Source organism: Canis lupus, chromosome 28 (genome assembly GCF_011100685.1).
Source record: "Canis lupus familiaris isolate Mischka breed German Shepherd chromosome 28, alternate assembly UU_Cfam_GSD_1.0, whole genome shotgun sequence".
In the NCBI taxonomy this organism is placed as follows: Eukaryota; Metazoa; Chordata; class Mammalia; order Carnivora; family Canidae; genus Canis; species Canis lupus.
The window spans coordinates 16,845,761-16,862,422 of record NC_049249.1 but is presented as its reverse complement, the minus strand read 5'-3'; the positions used below and the strand labels follow the sequence as shown (position 1 = coordinate 16,862,422).

The window sequence follows — 16,662 nt, the reverse complement described above, 5'->3', positions numbered from 1 at the left end:
TTTCAAGTCAAACCATTCTGGACTGCTTTAAATGCTCCTCCACCTCAGATTTATATGGTCTAAATTAGCTGAACTAAGGCCCTTTCCAATTAGAACGATAGGATGTTCTAACTCAATAGTTACTAATCCAGACCCTGTGGTTAGACTACAGAAAAACCCTGTAAATCTTAAACTGTATTCCAAACAAGATGCAAGATGTGCAAATAAGTGTGTGTGGTGTGTGTGTGTGTGTACATGCTCTCATCAGATTGTCAAAAGGGCTTACAATGCAAAAACTGTTATGATTCACTGATCAAATCTATATATCATTCTTGATCAGTCACTCATTTTGTGCCTAGTATCCTAACATAACTGGAGAAGGGTTTATGGATTTTTTTTCAGAATCAGTGATAAACATAAAACCCTTCTGTTAAGTGTGTAGGTATACAATATGTACCCAAGTATAAAACTGTTATCCAAACATAAGATTCAAGCACTTTTCATTGAAGACAGGGAGAAAAATGGGAAGCTTGTCTTGAAATTTGCAGTAGATGAAAGTAAAAATCATGGTTGTACAATCCTGGAAGTAGATACCCAATAACACCAGTCCATCCCCAGCCCTGCCATTCCACCTTCTCCATACAAGTAGTAAAATATAATCTGACTTCTTTGCTACTCATTCATATAAATGATGTCTAGCTCAGGGCAACTAGTTATTTCCAAGGCTAAGTTACAGAGATGAGCATCTGGGCTTGCTTTCAAAAAAACATTTGCATAATCATATAATCGACATTCAGGTTTGTGGTTTTAGAAGAATGGAAGTCATCAAATTATCTACTTCCAGGCAGAAAACCATCACTTAAGACTGGCGCCTGCCTCTAATATATCAAGGCTAATACAGGTTACGCAACCAAGGGGTCCAACCGCAGTGGTAAACCTCTATTAATAGGGAATAAAGGAGGGAGTGCTAGGGAACAGATAGGTCACACGGTGTTTACTTTGAGCTCCGATGCCTTCTGCTGATTTTCCTGGGATAGCTGCTCACAAACCAGACTGTGTTGTTCATTCTCTTGCTGAAGTTTAGAATTTCTCATCTGAAACTGCTCCAGTTCCTTTGCAGCTCTTTCGTTCAATATCTGAAAGATGCATGACGAGCTGGTTAATGCTTTTTAATCTGATCACAATATCTGCATATCCACGCAGGAGGCCCTGCAAATCTCCTGGGATGATCATAGCAACCACACTTCTTTTTTGTCTTTGTAGAAATTGTTCTTTATCCCTGGTGAAAGCACTAATGCACTCAAATATGATAAATGTTAAATGGCTGAGGAAAACAATGTCTTCTAATGAATAACACAGAGAGCATCATTTTTTTTTTTCTGAGAGCCTTGGGAAGTCTTGTTCACAGGTGGCGGATAAATATTTTAATGCCTGTTTGCCATTTGGCAAGCTTCGCATATGCAACAATTGCTATAATCATTGCAAATGAGCCAGAGATTCAAACGGGTTTTATCAGTTGTGGGGCTGGGATGCTACATCTTCAGAAGCAGATCCCACATTAACATGCCTACAACATTTTTGTGAGCAGAACAATTCACTGACACCAACACAGAGACAATTCCTCTTAAATCCAACTGAACTCAAAACCGTGGAACAGCAGTGCAATGATTTCAATCTACCTGACTTTAGTGTCAGTGTCATTTCCTCTACCCTACCTTGACTATCCTGAGCAGACAAGGTTTTATTTAAAAAAAAGGAAAAAAAAAGAGGATTATATTTGGGGGAGCCGGGAGTCATTTCTATTGGCAGACTAGTGGGAGGATGGAGACATATCAAATGTGCTGAAAGGAGAAGAGAGACGATAGTTTAGACAATTATTCCAAAATATAATTTGATGTAAGCAAAAGTTAAACACAGAAAGAATCCATCCAATTTCCCGTCAATAGGGATTAAATAAAACATAGCCGGCTACGCTAAAAATGAAATTGTGTTTTACGTGAGTCCTGTATATTGCTAAACAAAGAACTGTAGTTTGATCATGATGTTCAAAAACCTCTCAAATTTCACGCTCAAAGACGTCTCATGTTTTTCTTGTGGATACTTGCACATTGTATATTACCTATATGATTTCTGGCTTTATACAAAACTAATGAGGCAATTGGCAAAGAAATGTTTTCTAATATCTATTTTGTAAGTGATAAAACACTGTATGGTTTGGCAATTCTTTGGAACCTTCCTAAGAGAAAATATTTTCAAGAAATGACTTTTTTCAATTACACGAATTGCTTCTTTAAGAAATGAGAAAAGAGGAACGCCTGTGTGGCTTAGTCGGTTGGGCATCCAATTTCGGCTCAGGTCATGATCTCAGGGTTGTAGGATGGATCCCCGCCTGCCTTGGGCTCAGCAGGGAGTCTGCTTCTCTCCTCCCTTTGCCACTCCCCCAGCTCCCACGCACATGTTCTCTCTGTGTCTCTCTCTAAAATAAATACAAAAATCTTTTAAAAAAGGAAAGGAAAGAGAAAAGACAGACCAGAATTATTACTGTAACTCAAATGTTACCTTAAACAGCTATTTTAGGGGAAATGTTAAAAGTAGTACCATTTTAAAATGCATAAAGACTGAGTATGGTTTCCTAAAATTGAAACTTAAAAATAAGCCTGTTAAAAATGAATCATGTAATGGTCACACAATGATTACTATGAGTGTGAATGGCCCATTGAGTTCTGTCCAATAGAAGTTTTAACAGTGATATGGATACAGCACACTCTATCTGTGCTGTCCAGTATGGTGAACCCTTGAAGTGGTACTCATGCAGCTGAGGAGTTAAAATTTTAATTTTACTTAATTTTAAATAAATTTAAATAGCCACACGTAGCCAGTGGCTACCATACTGGACAATGCCGCCCTATAACTACATGGCAACATAAATGAATCCCTCAAACAGAATACTGAGCAAAAGAAGTTAAACACAAAAGAGTACACATTGCATTTCTGTAAAGTATAAAAACAGCCAAAATTAAACTCTGCTTAGAATTCAGCATAGAGGTGAACTTTGGGGGAGCATGTGACTGGGAGGGGGCACAAGGGGACATCTAGGGTGGTGTATATTGGGCTGGATACAGGTGACCAACATGTGTTTAAGTGGAGAAAATTCATCAAGCTATACACTTGTGACTTACACACTTTCCTATATGTATATTATAGATCCATAGAAGATTCAAAAGAAATTAACCCATTGGAGCTGGGGGAGGGAGTGTAGATAGGTCATATCTACCTATACGAGCTGTCCAAAGAGCAATGCAGTGCTAAGTGCTGTATTGCTCACATCTCTAAGGAAGGGAGTTTGCTGCTTTCCAAAGAAAACTCCAAGTGCTCCAAAGGCACCCTTCTTGTTGCAAGGACCGCCGTACAGCCCACACCCAGTGCACCTTCTGTTCCTTCAGCTGCTGCTCCAGCTTCTGAAGCTCCTCTTTGCTCTTCTGCACGTACTGTTGTAGCGCCTTAATTTCTGTCTGCCTGGTGTCCATGTCTGTCTGAATCTGCCTAAGCTCCTTCTCTAGTTTCTCCTTCTTCCGGGACTCCCGTGAAGCTTCATTCTGACGTTGCTGGATTTCTTGTTGGAACTAGGGACACAGAAAGGACAGAGGAAAGAGATGAAGCCCACACCAGGACAGGTCTCACCCAGCCAAGCTTCTCCCTTTCTCAAATCTTACATTTTCAGGATAGTCCCCTTGTATTAGCCTTTCCCCTGCAGGACAGTTATCTTTGAACCTCAATGTTAAAACTTTCCAAGAATATTCTATATTGCTTTTCAGACACTTCACACCAAATACCACCTGGATGGTGGGAACAAATCCACAAAGAAAGGTATAAAATCCAATTAAATATGGAAGCCCAGAATTCTAGAGAAGTTAAACATGGAAAGAATTCATACAATTCTCTATTAATAGGATCTAAATGAAATGTTTCCTGCTACCCTTAACATGAAATTATGTTCACATGTCCTGGATGTTACTAAAAACAGCATTATAGTTTTATCATTATGGCCAAAATCTACAAAAAATATTTGTTATCTTATGCTCAAAAGAATCTCATGTTTTTCTTCTGGAGATTGCACATGTGAATCATCTACTTGACTTCTGAATTTATATAAAAGTGTTCAAAAGGAGTCCTTACAGGACCACCTGGGTGGCTCAGTGGTTGAGTGTCTGCCTTTGGCTTAAGTTGTGATCCCAGGGTCCTGGGATCGGGTCCCACATCAGGCTCCCTGTAGGGAGCCTGCTTCTCTCTCTGCCTATGTCTCTGCCTTTCTCTGTGTGTCTCTCATGAATAAATAAATTATTTTTTTTAATAAAGGAGTCCTTAAAAAGGAGAAGAGCCTATTTCCACCCTTCCCAAAAGCAAGGCATCCTGGCTGTTACCAAGCATATTCTCTTGGGCCAAAATTGTAAGCAGTGCCCTGTCTTAGTGACTTCTCAGACACACAATGTTGAGAGGAAATACACAAGTATAACTGTTCTTGCAGAAGTAAAACCAGAGAAACAACCAGAACCGTGGATGCTTCATTTGGGCACCAGGCAGTAAATTGAACAGAGGAACAACACAAGAAGGGCTTCCAGAAGGTTCTTTCATCTTGCCCTCCTTGGCAGAGCAGACCTGACTGATGACCTGCTCCACCTCTTCTCTGCCTCGCTCCGTTTCCTGCTGCTGTTCAGTGGTCTGAGCTAAAGACTCTCGTAATTTCACCACTTCTAACAAGAGCTGGTCTCGCTCCTTCGTCACTTCTTCTTTGAACTTCAGTAAATCTCGGATGCTGAAAAAGAACAACACAGGACTCAGACTAAAAGGCCATCTGCTCAGGAGTCCTTCATATTATCCTCTGAGCTCATGTTCATAGGCAAGACTCCGGGACCAGGACTAACACTATCCAGGTGTGAAAGAGAAAGATTTTTATGCCCTGTCATGGACACAGTAGCTGCTCATGAGTTATTAACTGAAAAAGAAGTTCCAATAATAATATATATAATATGATCTATTTTCTTATCTTTAAAGAATTACACTGTCTGTGTATATGCATGTATATGTGTTTTGTAGGCATTTTTGTAGCAGTCTAAAAAAAAATTTGAAACTGGTGACTGGTTATCTCTGAAAAGTGTAATATAGGGTTGGAAGAGTTGGAGAGATAATTTTTCCTCCTTAGTTTCCATGCCTTTGTATTACTTGAATTTGTTACAGTAAGATTATATGCTATTGTTTTGTCTTGTTTTCAAGATTTTATTTATTTATTCATGAGAGACGCAGAGAGAGAAAGAGGCAGAGACATAGGCAGAGAGAGAAGCAGGGAGCCCAATGTGGGACTTGATCCCAGGACTCCAGGATCACACCCTGGGCCAAAGGCAGACGCTGAACCACTGAACCACCCAGGCGTCCCAATTATATTGCTATTGTCAACTCTTGTAATTAACCCTAAGGAGATATTAATTTAAGAAATTATTTGTTTACTATGTTCGGTGGAGGACTGTGATCACAGCCATAAAGTCTAAAATGAAGCATAAACATAAGCAAATAATATGCATTGCCAATTTTCTCTCCATTCACCCATAGAGATTAGTTTCTCCCAAAGAGATGTAACCCAGATAAGACATTCCTAAGAACAAAATTTGGAAAATCATTCACAATGCCAGTTATTGGAGAGTATGTGATAATATTTGTTGATTTAATCATAAACAGTTACTTCTACATTTCAAAAACCACTACATATGATTTGACATGACTTTCCACAGAATCAACATTTTGAAAGTAGAAAGACTATGTCTGGTCTGATCTGTGCAGCAGAATTAAGGTCTAAAGCAAGGCAGCTATGTGAGAGTCAAGAAAGCAGAGAACTTGCACTAGAGGCACTTGCCACTGGCAGTCATCAAATGACTATTGGAAGCACAGTAATCTGACAATGTTTACTTACCAATAACTTTGATAGAATATAACTATTTAATAAGGACACTTCAAGACCACATTCAACTTCTCCAAAAACAAAAGTTCGAATTCTAAGACTACTATGAAGACAGCTTAAGCACATTATTAAAGATATAATTCTAGTCTGGATAGTTTCTTCAGTTCTTCTCCTCACCATGTTCTAATTCTCATTAATACTCGCCCTAACTGGGGCACCTAGGTGGCTCAGCTGGTTAAGCATCTGACGTCAGCTCAGGTCATGATCTTGGGGTCCTGGGATCAAGCCCCACATTTGACTCTACACTCTGCAAGGCATCTCTTCTCCCTCTGCCCCTCTCCCCACTTGTGCCTGTTGTCTGTCTCAAATAAATAAATAAAAATCTTTAAAAAAAAAAAACTTCTCCTAACTGATCAGTTCCCTTACATTGCTCTTCAGTAGTTTCTCTGATGATGCTTGACTTCTTTGATGAGAAAATAGAGTCCAATATTACAGACACTGCATCTTCTATTTTTCCTATTCCCTCCCCTAACACCTGCACTTAGAATTAACTCTCAATATTGGATAAATGCACCTAGAAAGCATGAGAAAACTAGACAGCAGTTAGATATAGCTAAAAATGGCTAAGGAAGTGTGTGCTCTTTCCTGACTAATTAATTAATGCAAGGCTTTGCATGCCCGGCACAGTGCTAGACTCCTAAAGGGAAGGTAAAGGTGTCTTCCTTCAAGGAATTCACAGCCTAATGGGTAGCAAAGCATATCGACAATTGTTTTCTTTTTTTAAAAGAAGATTTTTTATTTATTTATTCATGAGAGACACAGAGAGAGAGGCAGAGACACAGGCAGAGGGAGAAGCAGGCTCCACGCAGGAAGCCCAACGTGGGACTCGATCCTAGAACTCCAGGATCATGCCCTGAGCCAAAGGCAGATGCTCAATCGCTGAGCCACCCAGGCATCCCTCAACAAATATTTTCAATACAACGTGATCAGTGCCATACTGGAGATAAATGTTGGGTTCTATGGAAACAGAGAAAACAGTACTCTTGTGCTTAGTCATTGGTTCTAGGGGTGGGGAAGAGGTTGAAACAGAGATGCTGATAGTGATGAAATTAGATGGTATTTGAGATGGGTCTTGAAGGGTGCATAGTGGTTTACTCTGTGGAGAAAGAAAGAGAAAGCATTCCTGGCATAGAAAACAGCACGGTCTAAGGTGTGGGGGCATAAGCAAGCATGGTGTTTCTGGGCATGAATCTAGCAAGGCAGATCTATGTAAGGCCCTGAAAGACATGTTCAAGATTAGGATGCAGGGTTGCCTGGATGGCTCAGTAGTTGAGCGTCTGCCTTCGGCTCAGGTCGTGATCCCAGGACCTTGGGATCAAGTCCCACATCAGGCTCCCCACAGGGAGCCTGCTTCTCCCTCTACCTATGTCTCTGCCTCTCTTTGTGCATCTCTCATGAATAAATAAATAAAATATTTTTTTAAATAACAAGGCTGCATCCTTTGGGAATGGGAAGCTATTAAAGGTGTTTGGAACATGTGCTAGAGATGGAAGCACACAGGCACACATTTCAGAAGCCTAAATCTGATTTATGGAAGATAGTGAAGATAGTGAAGATCCTTGAAGGAAGGAGACTAATTAGCAGTCCATCACTAGATCCAGCAGAAAATGAGAGGCCCGAAGCAGGCATTAGCACTGCTGATAGGGAGCAGGGAAAAATAGAAGTGATACTTAGAAGACAGAATCAACAAGATGAAGCTTTAAGGGATAGCCTAGAACCTATTTCCTGGCCTAGAATTTGAGAAGTAGGAAGAATGGTGATGGGTATAATCATGGGGTTTGGGGGGAGGAGGAAGCAGCTGGAAATTGGAGCAGAAAGGCAGCCAGTTCCATTCCACACAGGTTTGAAAGAAATAAACCTAAAACATTTACTCATTTTGAAATTGTAGGGGATCCCTGGGTGGCTCAGCGGTTTAGCACCTGCCTTCAGCTCAGGGTGTGATCCTGGAGACCCAGGATCAGGTCCCACGTCGGGCTCCTTGCATGGAGCCTGCTTCTCCCTCTGCCTGTGTCTCTGCCTCTCTTTCTCTCTGTGTCTCTCATGAATAAAAAAATAAAATCTTAAAACAAAACACACACACACACACACACACACACACACAAATTAGGAGTTCTTGGGTATGGAGAAAGGGAGCATTAAAAACAAAAAATAGGGGCACCTGAGTGGCTCAGTCAGTTAAAGGTCTGCCTTTGGCTCAGATCATGGTCTCAGGGTCCCGGGATGGAGCCCTACATCAAGCTCCCTGCTCAGCGGGAAGTCAACTTCTCCCTCTCTTTCTGCCCCTCCCCCTGCTCATGCTTGCTTGCTCTCTCTCTCTCTCTCTCTCAAATAAATAAATAAATTCTTTTGTAAAAAATAGCAATAGATGGAAAACAATCTCCAGGAAACCACCACAGAAGGAAACTCTCTGTAAAACAAAAAACATTCAAGGTGACACTGCAAGCCCCAAGGCTATTCCCAAAAGCAAGTTCAACATCCATCAAGAGTCATGACCTACTTGCTATCCTGGTCCATGGACAATCCAGACCCCTGCTCCACTAGTTTGGTTAGGTTCACTATTTCCTCTTTCAGGGCAAGGATCGTTTCCTTTGCCTTCTGCTCTTTGTCATAGGCCGAGTCCACCATCTTCCAGGCCTTTTCAATTTCCTATATGGGCCATGGGACATCAGTGAGAAAGAACAAACTAGGATCCAGATGCAAGATAAACTGAGTAAACAGAATAATAAAACAACTCCAATATAGTAATCACTTGTGGGGAAAGAAGGTTACATATTATACATTATGCATTCCATTTATATTGACTTACTGAATTTCTCAACACGAGCTAGTCAATACTAAACAGCAGTTTTAGGAGGGGTTCTGGCTCACATCCTGCAAGGGCTGCTATAACTAGGGGGATATTTTTAATAAAGATATTAATATAGGTTTACAAAATTAAAAATGAAAGTTTGTGCTTTCCAAGTCCAGATATTTTTGGGAAAAAAAAATTAAGGACTGACCTTAGATCTAAGCTTCAAATTTAATTTGAAGCTCCTGACAGTTCCAAATAGAAAAATCTGTTTTGTCCTCAGGTCCCAAGTAAGTGGTCCTGGATGGCAATGTCAACTTTAGAACAATTCATAGCAAGGTAGTCTTCACTGTCATCTAATTGTATACAACAGCTTTGGTGGTTCCCATTCCAGAAGCCCATGCTCAGGCCTTCTCATCAAATGCTCACAGGGGAAAAAACAAAGCCCCTAGCTGGAAATGGAAACAACTCATGCAGTTTGGGTTTTCTTACTGTTCTGAAATGCAATGTGGAATACCAACATAAATACTTAAAAGGGAATTTCAGCCATTCAAATAAGTGAACAAAGCAAATGTTGCAACAGCCATGAGTTTTACCCTGCCACTCAATTTTCTTGCAAAATTTTGTCAAGTGGAATGTGAGTCCTTTATACGTGTAAGAACCTATAAGCTGAAGGTGACAATACCCACTTTCGTGTTGACAAGGCATAAAATTGGAAGAGAATATTTACATAAATTCATACTCACATTAGATAGAGAAATGAGTCTTGGGTAACTTTACATAATTTAGTGATTCAAAACAATTATAGGGTATTTTTTGTAGCAACCATATGTACTATTTTCAGCAGAACAAATGAAGGATATTTAAGTGAAAATGCAATTATATGACGTTATGTCTCAATCAATCACCAATTATATTTTAACCAGTTCATGATTTCCATTTCCAATTTTTTAATTTACAATAAAAAATGTTTTTTTTATCATCATAGAATGAGTTAAAGCCTTCTTTTATTGTTTTTTTGGACAAAAGGAGAAAATGGCAGTAGGGAGAAAATGGCACTTTTAAAAAGGTCCTTTCTAAGAAAACAGATGTCATAATATGCGTTGGTGTTGGAAATTCACTTAAACTGGGTGATGTTTCATTGTATGATATCAAGGAGTTTAAAAACTTCATGAGTTATTTCTCATCACTAGGGCTTTAATTATAAATTAAAATCTCTTAATCTCTCATCACCTTGAAATCACAAGGAACATTTACATTTTTTTTTAAGATTTTACTTATTTATTCTTGAGAGAGAGAGAGAGGCAGAGACACAGGCAGAGGGAGAAGAAGGCTCCATGCAGGGAACCCGACGTGAGACTCGATCCCGGCCCCAGGATCACACCCTGGGCCAAAGGCAGGTGCTAAACGGCTAAGCCACCCAGGCCGCCCAGAACATTTACATTTTACCCTCAAAATAATACAACACACTTGAAAATTAGAAAATAAATAAATAAAGGGTAAAACAGAACCATATTTACTAAATATCTCCCAGACTGAATCCCTGCTCTCCCATTATGAGGAACTGGGAGGATCAAGGAGGAAGCACGATCGTGAAAATCACTATCTAGGAATTCTCAAGTTAATTTCTCCTAAAACAAGGGGAATAGCAAAAATATGAAAATATAGTTTAAAAAATGTTTAGCAAGCTATCATCATGAGATATTTAATTACTCATCTTATATCAAACAAGACATACCAAGGTCCCTAGTATTATACTTAGTTACCTCTAATTCTTTTTTGCTAACCCAGAATTTCCTAGAAACTAAGCCAGTAAGGTTCTACGTTATTTCCTGCATAGTGAAATACATAAATCACGTAAATTTTCACCTAGTAACTCATTTACTACCAGCCAAGAGCTGCCAATGTAAAGAAAGAAGGATGTTTTAAATACAGGATGCATTTATGGCAGCTCTGCCTGGGTTCTGTTTCTACAAGATCACTGACCTTCTTCAGGGATGCGATGGTGGTCTGATCATCCTGGGAGACCTTCAGGGCAGTGGCAACCTTTGCAGAATTAACCACAATCTCTGCGTTGAGCTCTCTGCATTTGGCCATCAGACGCTTTTCATTGTCATAAGACTTTTTCATGACAGCATGAAGCTTCTCATATTCAATTCTAAATTTCTCCAGACTTTTGTCTCCTGAAAGTTCATTGAGAACCTCCTGAAAATCCCTTTCGATTTCTTCAAATGCAGTTTCTTCCAGTGCGAGTTTTTCACTTTTACCCTGTACAAAAGAGCAGGGGGGAAATGAGTATTGCAACATATACATCGCTACTATTTGGGAATTGCTGTTAATAGCTATGAACACAAAGCCTTCACAGAAGCAAAATAAAAGTCATTGACAAAACTACATGATGGAAAAACATTTTGTTCATACCCCGATGCATGCATATATGTACACATGTGTGTTAGGATAAGATTTTTAATAATAATATTATTATAATATTATTATAATTAATTATTATATACATTATATAATAATAATAATATATTTCCTACCACATGGTATCAACAAGCAGATTAAATAGGATCATTTATGTTAAATACTTGGCCAAGTGCCTGGCAAACAGGAGGCACTCATAAACTTTGATAGCTGTTAGGATTATTCCAAGCCCTGATTTTACTTCATTCCACTTCTTACTGGCCCCAGGACTGCAGAGGAAAGCCAAGGCATGTTATGGTCAGCTATCAGGAGATTTTGGTGTTGATTTGAGATCATGAAATCACACATACAATGAACCCCATCTGAAATATGGAATAGTATCCTAAAAGATATTCCATCATTTTTATTTCTTAAAATAATTAGGCACGGTTATCTCCACAGGTTTATGAGATGCCCCCTATGCCATGCTCACAGGGCTTCTCCAGATTTGCTTTTTGTGCTTACTGGACAACAAATTTAAAAAGAATTTTAAAAAGGGTGGGGAGGGCGGGAATCCCTGGGTGGCGCAGCTGTTTAGCTCCTGCCTTTAGGCCCAGGGCGCGATCCTGGAGACCCGGGATCGAATCCCACATCGGGCTCCCGGTGCATGGAGCCTGCTTCTCCCTCTGCCTATGTCTCTGCCTCTCTCTCTCTCTCTCTCTCTCTCTCTCTCTCTCTCTGTGACTATTATAAATAAATAAAAATTAAAAATAAATAAATAAATAAAATAAAAGAGAGAGAGAGTCCAGACGTACAGGTGTAATTCAAGCAGATCTGGCTATGAGATGAAACTTAGATGAGAACCTAGAAGTCAGTTATATAAGAATTCTTATTTCTCTAGTATTAAGAGTTGAATTTGTCCCCCAGAAATATATGTTGAAGTTCTAACCTCCAGTAACTGTAAATGTGACCTTATTTGGAAGTAGAGTCATTACATATATAATTAGTTAACTTGAGATCATACTGGAATACAGTGTGCCCTAATCCAATAGGACTGGCTTCCTTTAAAAAAAGAAAAAGATTTTGTTTATTTATTTATGAGAGAGACAGAGAAAGAAGCAGAGAGACACAGGCAGAGCGAGAAGCAGGCTCCCTGAAGAGAGCCCCATGCGGGACTCAATTCCAGGACCCCAGGATCATGACCTGAGCCAAAGGCAGACACTCAATCACTGAGCCACCCAGGTGCCCAGGACTGGTGTCCTTATAAAAAGGGGGAAAATTGTAACTATGTGTAGTGACTGATGTCTAAACTTGTTGTTGTAATAATAATATATATATATATATATATCAAATCATTATGTTGTACACTTAAAACTAATACAATGTCACATGTCAATTATATCTCAATAAAACAAAAGTATAGGGGTGGGATTTGGACAGAAATACAAATACAGAAAATACCACATGAAGACAGACACAGGAATTAGGCTGAGGCAGCTGGAAGCCAAGGAAAGCTAAAGATGGCTAGCTACTGTCAGAAGCCAGAAGAGGCAAGGAAGGTCCTGCCAACACCCTGATTGCAGACTTCTAGCCTCCAGAACTGTGAGACAATAAATCTCTACTGTTTAAAGTCGCCCTGTTTGCAGTATTCTGTTATGGCTGCCCTGGAAAACTAATACACCTTCTTCTTGTTAGACACAGCACAAAAATAAAATAAAAATAAAAAAGATAGGGATGGTTAATATATTTATTATAATATAAATGGTTAATATATTTGTTTAGTTATTTAGCAAATGTTTATTGAACATTTGCTCTGTGTAAGTTTATAAAGCCTGTAGGAGGCACAAAGGTAAGGAATAAACAGCTCTCCCACAGGGAATTTCTACATTAATAGTTGATGGGATATGTTTTCAGAGAATGGAAGTAAGGAATTTGATATCTGCCATAAAATGGTTTCAAAATTCTACAAGATGGAATTATTCCCAGTAGCAAGAATGAAAGCCAGTTTCCTAAAGGAGGTGGTATTTGAGCAGGCCCAGAAGGGAGAGTGAATTTTTCACAGGTAAATATGGAGAGAAAAAGATATGTCTGGCCCAGGGCAAAGCTTGAACAAATGCTCAGAGCCCAGCAAGTATTCAGGATTTGAGGTTGGTTAAGAAGCTCAGAGCGGCTGAAGTGTAAGGGGTATGATAGGGAGAAAGAAAGAGAAGACTAGACAAGGAAATAAGGGCAGATTGGAGGACTTGAATGGAATTCTAAGGGATATGGAATGGATTAATCGCAGGCCATGCAAGACTTTGGAACTGATAAGGTATGAAAGGCCTTATTTATGGATGCATCATTATGCTTTGATGTTCAATCCTAAAAAGAGCTTCAACATCAACACTCTATTGCTAATCAAAGAAATCAACTGAGATTATTTCTCTAATCCCCCAAAAAAAGTAAAATTTAAATTCGCCCTGCAGATTTAGGGTAAGCAATCTCATTTACCTTCTGCTTTGACAAGCCTGTCTTGCCCGATATAGAGAAAGTCTACATATTTTTGGTTTCCAAAAACACTTCTGTTGATTTCCAAAGATGACACCCAAGCAAAAGAACCCACATCTTAAAATAGATGTAGAGTAACAAGCATATCTATAACATTTTTGCATAACAACATTAGTACTAATGTTAAACTCAACAGAGGTTTTCTTCCTGACTAAAAGCAGCTTATTGCAAACATCACATTATAACCATTCCACAAAGGAGAGGAAAATCGTATTAAGAAAATATGGTGCTGCTGCTGCCCTGTGTTTTCTCCCCTTGTTGATGCTAAACATGAGCACACACAAAAAATTTATCATGGCAATGTTCTCAATTCCATCCCTGTAAATGGTATTAATGTCAGGCTTTGATCACTAGCCTAATGATTTGTTTGCAGACGAGGTTTTCCCTGTACATCTGGCACTTACCACAGGAATGGAAAAACATCAAACAAAGAAAAGTTTTTAAAAAGAACTTTTATGAACAGATTTGTTCATATTGACATTTTTTAAAAGGTACCATGCTAAAAGCACAGCAAAAATAGCCTCTGAGCTGTGACCAATAACCAGTTGATGTCTACACGGTCAGAGCATATAATGGTTTCTATTTTGGGAGCACAATTTCAACATGAACTAGTCAGAAAGGAACTGTGATGTTCCTTCATTCAACACCTATCTTTCGAGTGTTTACTATCTGCCAGGTACTGTCCTGGGTGCTGGGAATACCAATTAGTGGGAGAACGACAAGGAAAAAGGACAGGAGAGCTGCAATGATAAATGAGGCCAGAGTGTTAATGGAAACTTTGGAAGCAGAGGTGAGGAAAACCTGGCTGACATCGAGTGAGAGAAGAAAAAATAGAAGAAGGGAAGAAATGAGAGGAGATCATGAAGGGGAAGGGAGACTGGGAAATCATTTGTTCATGGTGAGGGTATCTGGGGCTTATGAAGAAGAATGAAATGAACCAAGATGACTTGTGAGGGGGAAAGGATGGGAGTGCTCAAAAGCAAATGAAGGAACAGGAGATGGAGAGGAAAGGAACATGACTAAGCGAGGGACGGGGTGAATATGGTGGCCACCACCATGAAGATGTGAGAGGGACAGAGATCAAGGAGCCCAGGAGTGAAGAAGAGGAGGGTGGGAGAGGGATTGGATGCTAAGAGAAGGAGGAAGCTCTGTCCACAGAAGGAAGGAGCTTATAAGGAGAGGCTTGATGTGGAGGAGACAGAATGATGAGGATGTGAATGGTGCAGAGGAGATAGAAGGAACTAGAATAGGGGTCAGGGCATGACGGTGATGACCGATGATGGAGGGACCATGCTGATTTCATGAGCACACAACCTGCCAGGGTGCACAGGAACCCTTTGCTCAATAAGCCCCACCCTTGGTTTAATGCTCTGCTATCTCTTTTTGAAATTCTTAATAATTTGTTAACAAGCAGCTCTGCATTTTCATTTTTCACTGAGCCCCACCACTTATGTAGCTGACCCTGGTTGAGACTGACCCTGTGACAGGGGAGATGAGGGAGGACTTTGATGGGACAGTGGAGGAATAGGGTAGGGTATGACGAATGGGGACTGTGACCAGCAAATGACAGGGACTTGATGTTGTACAAATCACAAACGAGGATGCTAATGGGCAAAGGGTCAATAAAGGGGCTGCAGAAACGACCCCTCATTAGTGAGGCTAAAGATGGAGTATACTACAAAGTGAGGGAGTGAAGGATGCTACAAGATTTTAACACAGTGGTCAATGACGACACAGGGCATCCGCGATGGGAGAAGAGCTTAATGGAGATGTGTTCACAGCAGGTGATCAGATGATAGGGAATCGTGGGGTGACAGGCAGACAGAGGTCAGTGAATAAGGGTGACAGTGGGTATCTATGAAGCCTTCTTCCAGGTCCCCCAGCCAGTGAGACATCAACATTTCTGCGTCTCTCTCCTGTGGTATCACCTTACGGGTCAAAGGGGCGGGTGCCTGTCAGGTGTGCGTCTAGGAATTCACGGATTTCAGACTACATTTCACACAGCGCCAGCTTTAAGAGTGGAGGTGGGAGGTGAGACAGGAGGTAGAGGGGCCAGAACCAACGAGACGGAGGGGTGGGGTGAGGCTGCGGGTGGGGATAGAATGCGGGACGGCGGGAATGCGGGAATCCGTGGATGTGACCGGGGATAAGCCGACAGGGGGAGAGGGACGACGGGGAGGAGTCGGGGAGGAGTCGAGCGAGAGACAACAGAGAGAGAGGCACGACTCCTAACCTCGGCCATCCTGACGCTCTCTGGGGGTGGCCTCAAAGCCTGCTGTGGTGACCGCGGAAACTGGGCCCGAGTCTGAGGAAGGGGCTGTGCACTCCCCCCAGCGTCTATAAGGGCGCCACGTTATTTGTATCCCGCGCAGGGGGACAGAAACCCGGCGCTCGGCGCGTCCTCCCGTCGCCTGGCAACCGCCACGCCCCCTAGGGAAACGTGGGGCCGGGGAAGGGGCGGGGCCTCCGGGGAAGGGGCGGGGCCTCCGGGGCGGGCGCCTGGGGCGTTCCTTAGGCGCATATGCAAATTGTCCGGAGTGGGCGGGACCAAGGATGCGACGGGGCGGGGCCTCCGAGAGGCTGCGCACACCCCAAGGTGAGGGCCAGAGGCGCCGGGGGAGCGGGCAGGGGCAGATCCCGGAGGCCGCTAGGGCCAGCCAATGGAAACGTGGATCAAAGGCTTCGGGAAGGACCGGCAGCCACCCTCTGCTCTCTGTGACATTCGGTCGCGAGAACAGGAAATCATCTCAGTTCAAGTCAATTCAACCCTAATGAAGCAGCTGATGTATGCAAGACACGGAGGGGAAAGTAAAATAGAGAAAACACAGACCCTGCTTTCCAAAGGTTTAGTCACCAGTGGTGACAAAAATAGGGTACAGCGCTCGATGCACCCTAGGAAAACGAATGTGGAGCCACATTATGAAAAGCTACC

General features: G+C 41.3%; 1 protein-coding gene across 1 annotated transcript in view; it reads right to left on the bottom strand.

Moving 5' to 3' along the window:
• Window positions 1–16,148, bottom strand: part of CFAP58 (cilia and flagella associated protein 58) — a 99,175-nt gene extending 83,027 nt beyond the window's left edge. The window contains exons 1-6 of the mRNA XM_038578739.1: window positions 15,964–16,148; window positions 10,764–11,045; window positions 8,487–8,635; window positions 4,636–4,792; window positions 3,408–3,602; window positions 978–1,115 (exon numbers count right to left, since the gene is read on the bottom strand). Of these exons, the coding sequence (XP_038434667.1) occupies window positions 978–1,115; window positions 3,408–3,602; window positions 4,636–4,792; window positions 8,487–8,635; window positions 10,764–11,045; window positions 15,964–15,972 (930 nt within the window). The 5' untranslated portion in view covers window positions 15,973–16,148. The remainder of the gene's footprint in view (window positions 1–977; window positions 1,116–3,407; window positions 3,603–4,635; window positions 4,793–8,486; window positions 8,636–10,763; window positions 11,046–15,963) is intronic.
• Window positions 16,149–16,662: the final 514 nt, after the last annotated feature.